Genomic DNA, 12,983 nt, shown 5'->3' with positions numbered 1-12,983 from the left:
CTGGGGGGGTTAAAATTCCTGGTACAGAAGCCATTGTCCTCGGATAGCTAATGGGGGATTTCACGGACAGCGAGACTTCGGCTATCTAAAACCAGAACGACAAAGCTCTTATCATCCTCCAAGGGTGTAGCTCTCTGTGAAATCACGGATGTGTGGTTTCCCTTTGCCTATGGCTTCGTGCAAAACGTACACCTCCATCTGAAAAAAAAAAAAACCAAACCCAAATCTGGTTCCAGCAGGCAGCCTTACAAACAAATGTGAGTTGTCATCATATCAACTTGCATGCAGAGGGCTCTGTCCGCACCACTCTGAGCTCTGAGGAGCAGCAGCAGAGCAGTGTCACATCCCATGGCTCTACCCTCCATGCAGGGCTATAACTAACTTTATTTTTCTTCTCACTTTCCTTGAGTGTGCTGAGAGCAACAGCACAGGACATTAAAAAGGGATGCGAAACATGAAGAATGAAACAACATGAGGAAAGAGCACTGTTTGCTGCAGTAAGGCCTCCACTAAAGACTGCAGGAAGAGTTGGAGAGATGCCTCTATACTTCCCTGACAGCCTACCGACCTTCCTAATTTACAGCCCCAACTTGCCTTTTCCTTCTGGGCTCAGCAAGCCAGGGGATCTGTTCGGAGCTAGGCACCTCAACTCTGTGTGTTTCCCATCCAAAAAACCCTAACAGTCCCTCCCAGCCCTGTGCAGATGTTGCTGCCTACCTGAAAACAGTCACCTAAATCTTTGTGTTGCGATATTTGTGTGATTGCTGCAGCTGCACACAGGGAGGGGGCTTTGAGGAAAACAGCTCTGTGCTCCTGTGGAAGTCACAGGGCTGTGCAAACACGTATGAGGATTAGAGCTGCTGCTCATGCCTTAAACACTGCATTTGTCTACGTCTCATACATTGATCTTACAGAATGAGAAAAAAAAGAAAGACATCACGCAGTGCTATAGCACAAGTTATATGAATAAACAAACTGGGGCTAGGTGTGTCCAACTACAAAGGTCACTTAGGTGTGGGCAGTTTTTCCTCCAAAGTTATCCTGTTCAAGGTGTAATATCCTGTTTTGTTTCTGCAGTCCTTATCATTGAAAGTTCAAGATCCATGGATCTGATACCCTCCAGTGCATGTAAGAAATAGAATGGAAAAATATCGGAGCAAGTGGATAGTACTGAATACTCAGATAAAACCAAAAGTAGTATTGCACTGTTTTTGTATCACTCTGGTTTTGGGAGAGCTTACATTACCAGGTTTCTGTGTGTGTATGCATGCACGTGTGGCAGTCCTTCAAAGGAGGAAATAGGATGCCTAACTTTTAGCGCAGAAAATTAGTAACAAAATAACACGCAAGCTGTGGGGCTGATAGCATCTTTGTAATCTTGTACTTAATCTGCTATCCCCAAGAAAAATCTGTTGACTTTCCAGTTCTACTCTGCCCAGGCTGCACACAACAATTAATGGGCCTTACCCTACGCCTGTGTAACAACCCCTGAAGTTAAACGTTTGCACCTGAATTTTCACAAATCGGTGCCTAGACAGCGCTGCTCACGCAGCCGGCAAAGCCGAAGCCCCGCTCGAGGTGTGCCCCCGCTCCCCCGTTTCCCGGAGGGCTGCAGGCGCGGCTGGCGGCGCTCCGGCGGGAGCAGGTGCACGGGAGCGCACGGCGGGCGCGGAGCGGGGCGGGGGCAGGGGCAGGAGCGAGCGGCGGCCCGGGGCGAGGCGCTCCCGCCCCGGTGCGGGGCGGCCACGTGGAACCGCGCGGCTCCCGCGGCGGCCACTTCCTGCTCCGCATCACCCCGGCGCTGCGCCCGGCGGGGAGGCAGCGCGCAGCCCGCGGCTACCGGGGCGGCGCGGGGCTGGGAGAAAAAAAAAGGGGGGAGGAAGAAAAGAAAAAAAAAAAAAGTTTGTACGTGCGGCGACGGCGAGAGGACAGCCTCCGCAGGCGGGCGGCTGCCGGAGAGCAGCGGCGGCCGGGGGAGGCGGGGGAGCGGCGGCGGGGCCGCGCCGTGCGGTGCCGCGGGGGGCGGAAGGCGGCCGGTGCGCCGGGCCGGGCGCTGAGTGCTCGGCGGCGGGAGGCAGAGGGCGGGCGGGAGGATGCGGCTGAAGCTGGGCTTCCTGCTGCGCGCCGTGCTGCTGGCGGGCAGCTTCTTGGGGCTGCTGCTGCTCTGGTCCTCGCTGTCGCCCCGCGCCGAGGAGCCGGATCTCCCGGGACGGACGCGGGTGAGTGCGCGGCCGCGGCGGGCGCTGGGGCGGGCGCGCCGGAGCGGGTGGCGGGGCCGCCGCCCGGGATGTGACCGGCGGCGGCTGCGGGCGGGCGGGGGGCGGCTGCCCGGGCTGCGGCCTGCGGAGCCTTGCAGGCCCGAGAGGGGAGTGCGGAGCGGCGGGGCCGGCCCCATCCGGCCCCCGGAGCCGGCGTCCCTGTCCGGGCGGCGGCGCGCTCTGGGGCTGCCCGCGGCGGGGCCCGGGGGCGCCGTGTTCCGAGGGGCCCCGGGCGGCCGAGCCCGGCCGAGCTCCCATTCGCGCCGCCCCGCCCGGCTCGGAGCCGCCGCAGCCCCCCCGCCCCCGGCGCGGTGGTGCGGGCAGCGTCCCGCCGGGGCCCGTCCTCCCCGGGACCTCCCCGCCGCCGGTGCCCTGGGCCCCCGAAACGCGTGGGATCGGCTTCCCTTTGGGGGCTTTCCATCCCTCAATAACCGCGCCCGTGTCCCCTGGGTGAGAGTCCCGCTAAGGTCCCCCAGAGCTTCAACAAAGGCTGCAGGTGTTCCCTCGCCAACTCACCTGGCTGCCGCGGATCGGCTTCCCGGCGCTTTGCTAACCAAAGGGCACGTTTGGCCGAGCAGAAGCAGCCGATCAGGTAATTTAAGAGCAGCGCACCGAAAGCCAAAAGGCGCTGGATTTACCCGGCTGGTGGTGCAGGTCTCCCATGCCGAAATGGTGGGAGCACAGGTGATATGCGAGGCGGGCAGCGCTTCAGCTAACTTCCAGAAAGGCTTCAGGAGGTCAGACGAACAGATCTGCAGTATGAGTCTTGCCGTGGCCTTGTATTAGTCAGGTGAAAATAATCTGACCTTTTGACACCAGGGTCTTAGAAGGAGTCAAAGTAATTCTTCCGTTTTCACCAGATGTTTTAGAGCTCAGGAGCATAACTGGACTTAAGGAGATCTGCTTGAAGTAAGATTAGCCAAGATTAAAATAATCTTGGTAAAGTCATAAAATTTTCCAGTGATTATCTTAAAAAGGGATCTTTTATTATATGTTCACTAATGATCTTGGACCTCTCAGTGGGCTGCTTTGGATAATTGTGTAGTGCTAGTGAGTTGATGTAACTCTTGTTTTTGAAAACTAGAAATGACTTTGGACTCCTTCAGCAGATGCTCTGTCTTCTGAAGCTGTTACAGTTTGCTGTATCTTGGCAGTTACTGCTGAGATAATAGGCCACAGCGGTTTTTTTGAAGATAAGCAGTTTATTAAGTGGTGAAGTTTCTGTAATCTGTTCTTCTAGACACAATGTGGGATTTTCTGTGTGTGGAAAAATCTTCAGGAATTTATTTGTATACCTCTGAAGAAAATATCAGGCAGTAGACATTTTGCATCAAAAGTGGTCAAATTACTTTTCCTGCTCAAGAAAGGACTGTGAACAGACGTTCAAAGGGACAATCTCGGGGAAAGAAAGTTGTGCTTACATTGCTGTGTAGTGACCATCCTCAGATGCTTATTCTGGGGCGACCACTGAAGTATTGTAGCCCTGGTGTGCTTGTGCTGTGGCAACTTACCCGGTGCTGTAATGCATCATGCTGCCTTTCTCATGAGCCTAAAGGCTTTTGCTCTGAGAGTTTTGAGCTGAGCCCTTGTATTCACTTCCATTCACATGTGAGGTCTAATTAAGGAGTGTTTTTTTAGCTGGTTTGTGTACCAGTAAAGGAATTGCAAGACTTTTTACAGTCCTGCCCCTGATAAAGCCCCTTGATTACCTGGTCTTGACCTGAGGAGGAAATATTTGTGACAGCCATCTCAGGAAATAATTCAGTCTTTGTTGAGAACAAATACAATTATATTAAGTAAACACTGTCAAAAATGAAATCTAAACAGAATATCTGATTAATTAGCTAGATCAGCTGTTTACTTGCCTTTGTGATATATATGAAAGTAATACATGCTGCTTCATCATTTTCTGTGGAACATTATTGTTATTACTGAGTTCATGTTTTGGGTTGGAGTGCTTTCCACCTCAGAAGCTGCTCAGGTAAGGGTTATGAATTGAACAGTAATGACTGTTTGCTACTAGTAGTGCTCTGGCATATGAGTGGGAAGCTGTCAGAGCCCAGGATGATGTCCAGAGGTTAGGACCTGCATACCCTGCATTGTGTTAGGAGCAGCTGATATCTTGGAGTGTGCTCCCTGCAGCACCTGGGAGCAGTGTGTGCCTTGGTACAGCTTCAGCAGAAGGGAAGTAGGAGTTTAATCTTAGCTGCTTCTCAGAAGTGCAGTGGTGTGCTCTTTGTTCAGTTGCAGAAATGTGTGTTTGCTTTGTTGTCAGTTTCCCAAAAGTTTGTTAAGCTAAAGCTGACAGATAAATCTTCCTCCCGTACAACACCCTCCTCCCTTTTCTTGCGCTAAAAGCTCTAACCAACAAATATGAAATCCCTTGTCAGACAGTACCAGCTTAAAATAGAATTTACCTTTTTAAGCTAACTTCAGGCAGTATCCTTTTCCTCTCTGCAGTGTAACCCTGGGCACTTTTTAATAACAACAAATCATTAAAGATGCAAAGATGAAAAGATTTGCTGTGTTGTTCTTTTTTATGTTTATAACCTTCAATGTTTCCCTGCCCACAGCAGCAGACAATAGGCAATACAGAAAATCTTTCAGTGTTATAGATATGAACTTTTAAAAAAATATCCTTTCAAATATTGTGGCCGTTTTTTTTTTTTTACTGATTTAAAAGATTTCTGAGGTCTTTCAGAAAGTAAAAATGATAAATGTACAGAGAGTTTTCAAAACAAAAATGAAAGTGGAGAAGTAGGAAGGAAATGACAACCAAGTGGTACTAACAGTATTACACATAGCTGCAGACAGTGCCTTTCTTTCCAATAGAAGACTCTCACTGATGCTTATGCAGAAGCTGGGAGGACAGAACTGTTCTTTGGGTAATCTCACTTGGAACTTCCTCCAAGAATCCATTTGAGAAAAATGTTCTTGTGGGATTTGGAGTGAGAGATTAAGTATTCATTTGCATTTTCAGAAGTATCTAAAGACAAACTAACTCTGATCCTTAAGAACTTTCAGTTTCCAATCTAAATCAAATTGAAACAATGAAAATATATGAAGGTCTGTTCTCAGAGTCTTAAGTGCTTGTCTGCTTTTGTGTAAGGAAGGATACCTGCTATCTGATAGCAGGGATTGCAAGGCTGTGAGGAAAAATTGGGTAGAATCATTGATTTGATTACTATGTTGTGTCTTTTGGATGCTTTCTGATACCTTCTGGTCTTCTGGATCAAGGGGTCACAGTTCTGGAGCCAGCAGGAAATGATTGAGAATCATAGAATCACAGAATAGGCTGAGTTGGAGGGGACCCATCAGGATCATCAGTTCCAGCTCCTGGCCCTGTGCAGGACACCTCAGGAGTCACACCATGTTCCAATCACACCACTGAGGCCATTCATGGTAACAAGATTGCTGTAGGGATCCCAGCTACAGTATTTGTTGTTCTCCAGCGAGATGTGTTGCTAATGATCAGCCTCAGAGGTACAGCCTTGAAGCCGCTGTTGTCAAGGAGTAGGTAGTACAGCAGGCAGAACCAATGGGCTGAAACAGTAAAGAAAGATTTGTTACTGAAAAGTTGAAAGCTTATTTAAAGGAGTAAATGTACTGTAGGTCAACTTTATCTCTCCAGATCTGACCAATTACAAATGACCCTATTCATTTGTCTATATGAAGGACGGTAAGGAAGAGTGTCCAGTGTGTTCCTAGGGTCCAGAGGGAGGTTAGTAAGGTAGTCAAAGATTTGCTGGAAATGTGTGCCTGACCTTGCACAAGGCAGAAATGTAGTGATGAGACTGCTAAATAAATTCCATAGTCTGTCCTGTTCACAGGTGTAATGAGGAGAACTTCCTGAAAATTTGGCACTGGCTGCTTGGCCTTATATCTGGGAACCTGGTGCTTCAGATTTGAAGCATTACAGTAAATTCAGCATTTTCCATAACCACAACACCTGAGCCACCCATGAACTCGCCATATATTGAAGGCATTTAATTTTGTGTCTGTAGGTGACATGGTTTACTGGGATTTTGTTTAGGTCTTATTTGTTTATCAGTAATTGTCAGACTTTCTGGACCATGTTTAAAGGGTTTTTTCAAAGCGTGCATGAGTAGCTGGGCAACAACTGTCCCCTTCCTCCTACCACCCCTGAAAGTGTGCATGTCTTGGGTACCAGATGTGCTCAACAGGAGCTTGTGGGGTCAGTCTGCCGCCCTTAGACATCTGTACTCCCATTTCCCTGCCAGGGCTGCTAGCTGTCCTTGCTGCCAGATGCCATGGCAGCCGTGCCAGAGTGAGGGAAGAGTGCTTGCCCTTGGATAGGGACAGGAGGCTTTGCTGAGAGCCCTGGTCAGGTGGCAATTGCAGCACATCCCTCTAGTTCAGGAAACCAGATGATGATCTTGCAGCTGGGGCTATGGGCCTTCACCAACTGCCAAGTTTAAACATTACAATTCCCACATGGTCAAGAGAAGATGGAGAATTTATGATGTGGAGGCAAAAGCTTTAGAAAAATAAGAAGAAATAAAAGCTGAATGGACATTTTCTGAGCTTTTTGGTGACACCCCTTCTTCCCCACTTTAAGGACTGCTAATATCCTGTATACCTTGGCTTGATTGTCACTGAGATCTTAATGACAAGTTGCAGACTGAATTTCAATTGTTATTGTGGTTTAAATTAGATTCTTTGTGTGGAAGTCCCAGAGGAAATTGTTCACTTTCCCTTAAGGAGTAAGTGTGCTTAGAACAGAAACTGAGACACAGCAATTTGCAGTTGATATCATTACTGGAGCAAAGGCAGGAATTGGAATGAGATAAAAAATCAGATGTAAAAGGGGCAGTAGTGTTCAGTAGTGAAGAGATGTGAGCTTTCTGAACTTGGTAAAAATGTGATGCCTGGTGGTACAGAAGTGATTAAATGACAAAATAATCTCTCTCCAATTGTTATGTTTAGTTATCTATACATAGGTCACTTTTTAAACTGGTTTGCCTTTCTGTAATTGAGTGACACCAACACAAAGGACGCTGCATCAGTTCTGCTACTCTGGCATTATCTGAAAGCTGAACACAATCATTCATCAGCTGGGTTTGAAAAGCTCTATTCAGGTGCAGGGCTAGATATAGCTACACGGCCTTCTACAATCAGAGCTGTAATAAGTCACCACTTCTTGTGTGACATTCACCAGAAATTAACACCTTGGCAAACTTTTCATGCTCAACAAGTTTGGCTTGAAGACTGTGCACAGTGAGGTAATGAGCTTGCTATAGCCAAAGTACTGCTATTTTAGAAAGTAATCCTCACCTCTGACAGGAATTTTTATGTTGCCAGCAACAATAATAGGCAAAGTGTTTTGAGATATTAAATTATATTTTTTTTAATATGTGCTTTTTTCTAAATTTGCTTTGAAAAAGCTTGTAAAAATCTGACACCCTTGGGAGAGTATAAAAACCCTAATCCCTATTATATTCAAAGGGAAATAATTTTGACAAGCGCTTCCAGTTATGTTGCAGAATCAATGACCACAGATGTGAAAAAATGGGGAAAAAAAGAAAGCCTGTATGATACCTACAATTTAGTACACATATATAAATTATATTCAAAATTTCTTGAACTTTCTTGTCATTCAAAAACCATTGTATTAAGTTAGGTAAAGAACTCATTATCTCAAGACTGTTAATTATGTATATGTCTGCTCCTCTTCAAAGGGCAGTTTTTATGTATGTGACAAGATTCCTTTTGTCCTATTTTAGCCCCAAGTGTTACCATTTGTGAATAATGTAAGAGAACTGAACAGCTGAAAAATCAAAGATCTTAAGCGAAGACTGGCATTTGCTTTTCAAGAATCCCATTGCAGGAGCAGAGTGATCTAGGGTATCCAGGGAATGTTTGGCAGCATCCTCAGCATAGGATGAAAGGTGACCCTGCACACTTAGGTAAGATAATGCAACAAAAATGTAGCAGTTGTATCTGTCTTGGGGATCACACAGGTTAAACTATTAATCTGTTAGTAACACCCCAGAAACTGAGATCAGCACCATCAACTGGGTAGTCTGTAATTTGTGGTTTTGGGAGAAAAAAAAGTAGAAGTGGTAATTTGTGCTGCTTAGGGGCCAAATAGTGGGGCATTGAAAATAACATGTAATAAATTCCTCTTTTAAATGAAACTCCAAGTAATAGTTAACTTTCAGTTTTAAAGCTACTGAATATGGATGGCTAAGCTAAAGTAGTAGAAATTCTATGCTAGTAAATTTCATTATTGCAAAAAACTCATTGGGTCATCAGGAGGACAGAAGTAGACATGTAGATTTTTCTCCACATGGCCAAGCAGCATTCACCTTCCCTAACCCAGGCTCAGCAGAGTTAAAATTGCTTGTATTGAGCTGACGTTCTCTAATCAAAAATGACAGCGTCTTTGTCCTATTTTTGTCAGATATTAAATCAGCATTACGGGAGACTGCCAAGTGGAAATAGGGCAGGATAAGCTGTTACTTTAATAGCTTTGACTTCTACCTTGGGGGGGGGGGCTGGGAGGATGCTTTTTACAGTAACTAGGCCATATAATCTGAGAGGACTTTAAGTCTGGCAACAGTTGTATTTAATTACTAGATTTACTCTGTGAGTATGGAAAACAAATGTCTGCTCTGGACGATTAGTTTAAAATTAGCAACATACTCTGTGAATCTTCACAGAGTACTCTGAGTTGGAAGGGGCACACAGGGGTGATCAGGTCCAACTCCCAGCCCTGCAAAGTCCCTGAAAGTCACACCATGTGCCTGACAGTGTTCTCCAAACTCTTCTCGAACTGACAGGCTTGGTGGTGTGAGCACTCCTGTGGGGAACCTGTTCCAATGCCCAACCACCCTCTGGGTGAAAAATCTCTTCCTCTATCCGACCTGAACCTCCCCTGACATAGCATCAGGCCATTCCCTCGGGTCATGTCACCACTGGTGCTTTTCCAGCTGTCTGATGGATGTTTTGTCCAGATGGATGCTGATAGATGGTACCAAAAGCTTTAGGAAAATCCTAAAAGATTACATTGACTGGCTTCCCTTGTTCAACTGCTTGGGTTACCTTGTCATAAAAGGAAATCAGATTTGGTAAGCAGGGTTTTGCTCCCCTCATGCAGTTGTGCTTGCAGTGACCAATGACTGTGTTGTCTTTCAGGCATTCTTCATTACCTCCCAGAATAACCTCCACAACTTTACCAGTCACTGAAATGAGACTGACAGGCCTGTGTTTCTAGGGTCCTCCTTCTTGGCCTTTTTGAAAATTGGAACATTGTTAACCAACTTCCAGTCAACTGGGATATCTACAGATTCCCAAGAGCTTTCAAAAATCACCCAGGGAGGCTTTGTGATGACATTCTTGGATAAATCCCATCAGGCCCCATAAATTTATATGGATCCAGGTGGAGCAGCAGATTCCTCAGATCTTCAGGGCCAACTGGCAGTTTAACATTTTCACAGCCAGGGTAGTCCATCATCAGTGTTGAAGGCAGAGGCAAAGAAAGCATTAAACATCTCCACCTTGTCAGTATCCCTGACTGCGGGGTCGCCGTGCTCCTCCTGTAACAGGCTGATGTCATTTCTGCATTGTCTTTTGACAATGTATTTTAAGGAAATCATTTTATTGTCCCCTGCAGTTCTGGTCAGCTTCAACTCCAGTAGAGCTCATGCTGGTCAAAAGGCCACCTCCTCCATCAATTCTCTTTAATATTTTTGTGAATCAAAGGGAATTTATCTTGCTTGAATCTGTCTTTAGCAGTGCACCTCTGCCTCACAGTGCCTTAGGTTAGGCACGGTTTTGATGGGTGAGGTTCCCCCTGTTCTGAGTGCGGTGCTTAGGGGGCGTGTTGAGGAAGGAAGATGCCCCCAGCAAAGGAGAGTAGTTAGCAGCCAGCAGCATGCATGTCCTCACAGCCTCTGCTAATGTTTAGGCTTGGATTTGGGGCTTTTCTGGATTTTCAGATTAATACAGGTTGTAGAATTAAAAATTAAACTCAGTGGGTTTCTATAAACTTAAATGGTTTAAGATTGTGCTTTGTGGCAGGTTAGGATTTATCAGTTTAATTATAGCCTCCTCCTCTGTGAAGGAGCTTGTGGGGGAGATATGTGTTTTTGTGGAAAAGGTATTTTGTTGTTAATAGCTGTACAAAGATATGGAGGAGAAAGCTGATACTTGTATTCTACCTTTGCTTTTCAAACAAACATCCTTGTTGTGTTCCCCTTGCTTGGGATCAAATAATTTTGAAATGTTTGCTTATTCATTGGAATATCATTTGAATTAGCAGTTCTGAAATTTGAAAAAACCCAAAACAGTGTAAACTGTTTTTGAAATAGGTTGTTGCTTTCCTTCCACGTGCATTTTATAGCACAAAATTCCTATTTTCTGAAAATCCATGGATTTCCCATGTGGAAATAAAATAATTTTCTTACCAGGCTGCATACAGACATTATTACTAAAACATAAATGACTACTTTTGTAATTAAGAGATGATGCTTTAAAAATAATTGTATTAATCAGGAATTAAGCCTGCTTCTCCCTGCATAAGCATGCCTCTTTGCAAGGGAACAAATTGCTCTTTTATTTTTTTCTTTCTCTTATAGTAAACTAATTGCGTGCTGCTCTTTCTCTTACGGTGTTTTGTTGCACCCCTCATTCTAATCCCTGAACGCAGTAACATTTTCTAGTATTGCTCTTGCTTTCCTAGGCTACAATGTATTTTCCTTTGACTTCCTTGGTGAACGTTCAGTTGCAAATAGCGGCAGTCAGCCCTGGTGTGTGAACCTCTGAGCAGCAGGAGAGATTTGAAGGACGGTAAAAGGTAAAAAAGTATACCAGTTTACATGTGGAAAACTTGCTTTACAGGTGTCAGTCTCAAAATATAATTGTTAATGAAATTACAGCATGAGCAGATAGTGCTCAGCCCACAAAGTTTTGTACTTATTTTTGTTGTCTTTTAAGAAATTGGCAATGAAAATGGCTCAGCAAGAACTGTTCTGACTGGAGTTGATCTTTTTAATAAGGCAGAAAGGTATTATTTTAAATTCTGTGTTTTAGGAGAAAATACAATGTTTTTAATGAAATCAAGTATAGTCTTTTTCATATTCGGGCATTTTTGCCACAGTTTGGGAATTAAAATTTTCTTTGGTTTTAACCTGCAGTAAAACATTTTCTTTTTAAGCATTAATAAATGAACAAAGGGCCAAAGCATAGCATCCTATTTTATTTCTCAGTTCCTGCCTTTATGGTTTTGAGATTTTGAAGCATTGTCTTTCTTTTGAGTTATTTATTAAAATTTCTATCTATGGCAGAGAATTATTTACCATTTTAAATTTGCTGTAGAAAATGTCTCATCTGTAATAACATTTTGAAGCAAAACCTTAAAAAAGTAACGAAGCTACGTCTTAAAAAAAGTTCTTTTTTCCAATTGAGAAAAGAGGATCAAGAAAGAAAGCATTAAGATAATGGGGTCTTCAGAGGAAATTAATTGTTCTCTGCACGCTTTAGTCTTGAAACAAGTTTTGCTACACTCTCAGTTAAATGAGGCCTTGAAGTCAGCTCTTCAAGGCTTGTAATATATTGCTTTTATTGGACTGCTTCTCCTGCTCTGCCTCTGCTATTCCATCTCCCACAGTGTTATTCTAACATTTCAAAGTCTATGAGAAGCTTTAAAACACAGCTATGAAATATATTGGTTTTTCCTCGCCCCTTCCATGTTTTCCACCCTTATTTCCGTCCCCTCTATGCAGTTTGTTCTGCCTGTGCAGAGCCAGGACCTGCAGTAGTGACAGCATGGGAACAGTGTCTCAGTAAACAGCAGAGACAGAAAGGTGCAGTAGGTGGGGTTTTGTTGTTTGCTTCTCCTGATGGAATATGAGATTCTAGCCATAAGGAAATGTATCACTCACTTCTAATCACAGAGTTCTTAGCCAAGAGCCCTCAAATGCGGAACAGTGCTTCATGGGTTTCCTGTGCCTCAGCTCTTGTTGGTGAGTGGTAAGAATCTCCTGCTCCTTTTGGATAGCTTTTTGGAGATCTTCAGCTCCAAATTCTGATATTTCAGTCAATGCAAGTAAGGTACTCCCACAGCATTAGATTAACCAAGTTAGTAAAGAGGTACTATCGAGTACTCTCTGCAGAGGTATTTCAGCCCTGGGTGTCTGAAGTAAGACTTGGAATTGGTTCCTTGGATGCATATGTGTGTGATCTTGGTGAGTCTTCTGTCCCTCACTGTGTTTACTTAAATACGTGCTTATTTTTTTACTTATGTAAACACTACAGGAAAGTTTGGGCTAAGAAAGGCCAAGAAATGTTAACCTGCCAGTGAGGCTGTCAAGCTCTTTGAGCAGTTCCAGGCATAATGTCATCCTTCAAATCATCTGACAACCATCCTCAGCCAGAGCAGCTGTCCATGACACTGGAATCAGGTCTGGGACAAGACTTTGATGCCAAACTTGGGGCGACTCTAGTTGGTTATTCTGGCCCAGCTTTGGCAGTGGATGATGAGAGCCTTGAGTGCTCATTGACAGAGCAGTGAGTAGGTGTGCAAAGTGTCAAAGTCATCACCATTATTTTGTGTAGAGAAACAGTGGGGGAGAAATCTCTGCAAGATGCAGAGTTTCTGTCTTGGAGAGCAGGCTTACCTTTTGCATGAATAGGCACATCAGTCACCTCTCAGGGAGTTAACAAGTTTTGCTCCCATTATTATCTTCTACCAAGACTGGTGAT

General features: G+C 44.8%; 1 protein-coding gene across 2 annotated transcripts in view; it reads left to right on the top strand.

Moving 5' to 3' along the window:
- Positions 1-2,093: 2,093 nt before the first annotated feature.
- Positions 2,094-12,983, top strand: part of GALNT7 (polypeptide N-acetylgalactosaminyltransferase 7) — a 72,728-nt gene continuing 61,838 nt past the window's right edge. For both annotated transcript variants that reach the window (XM_058024150.1, XM_058024151.1), the window contains exon 1: positions 2,094-2,219. In XM_058024150.1, coding sequence (XP_057880133.1) covers positions 2,094-2,219 — 126 coding nt within the window. The remainder of the gene's footprint in view (positions 2,220-12,983) is intronic.

This window comes from Melospiza georgiana, chromosome 5, assembly GCF_028018845.1.
Source record: "Melospiza georgiana isolate bMelGeo1 chromosome 5, bMelGeo1.pri, whole genome shotgun sequence".
NCBI classification, from domain to species: Eukaryota; Metazoa; Chordata; class Aves; order Passeriformes; family Passerellidae; genus Melospiza; species Melospiza georgiana.
Note: the sequence above shows the minus strand (reverse complement) of the source record. Positions and strands in the feature narration are given on the sequence as shown.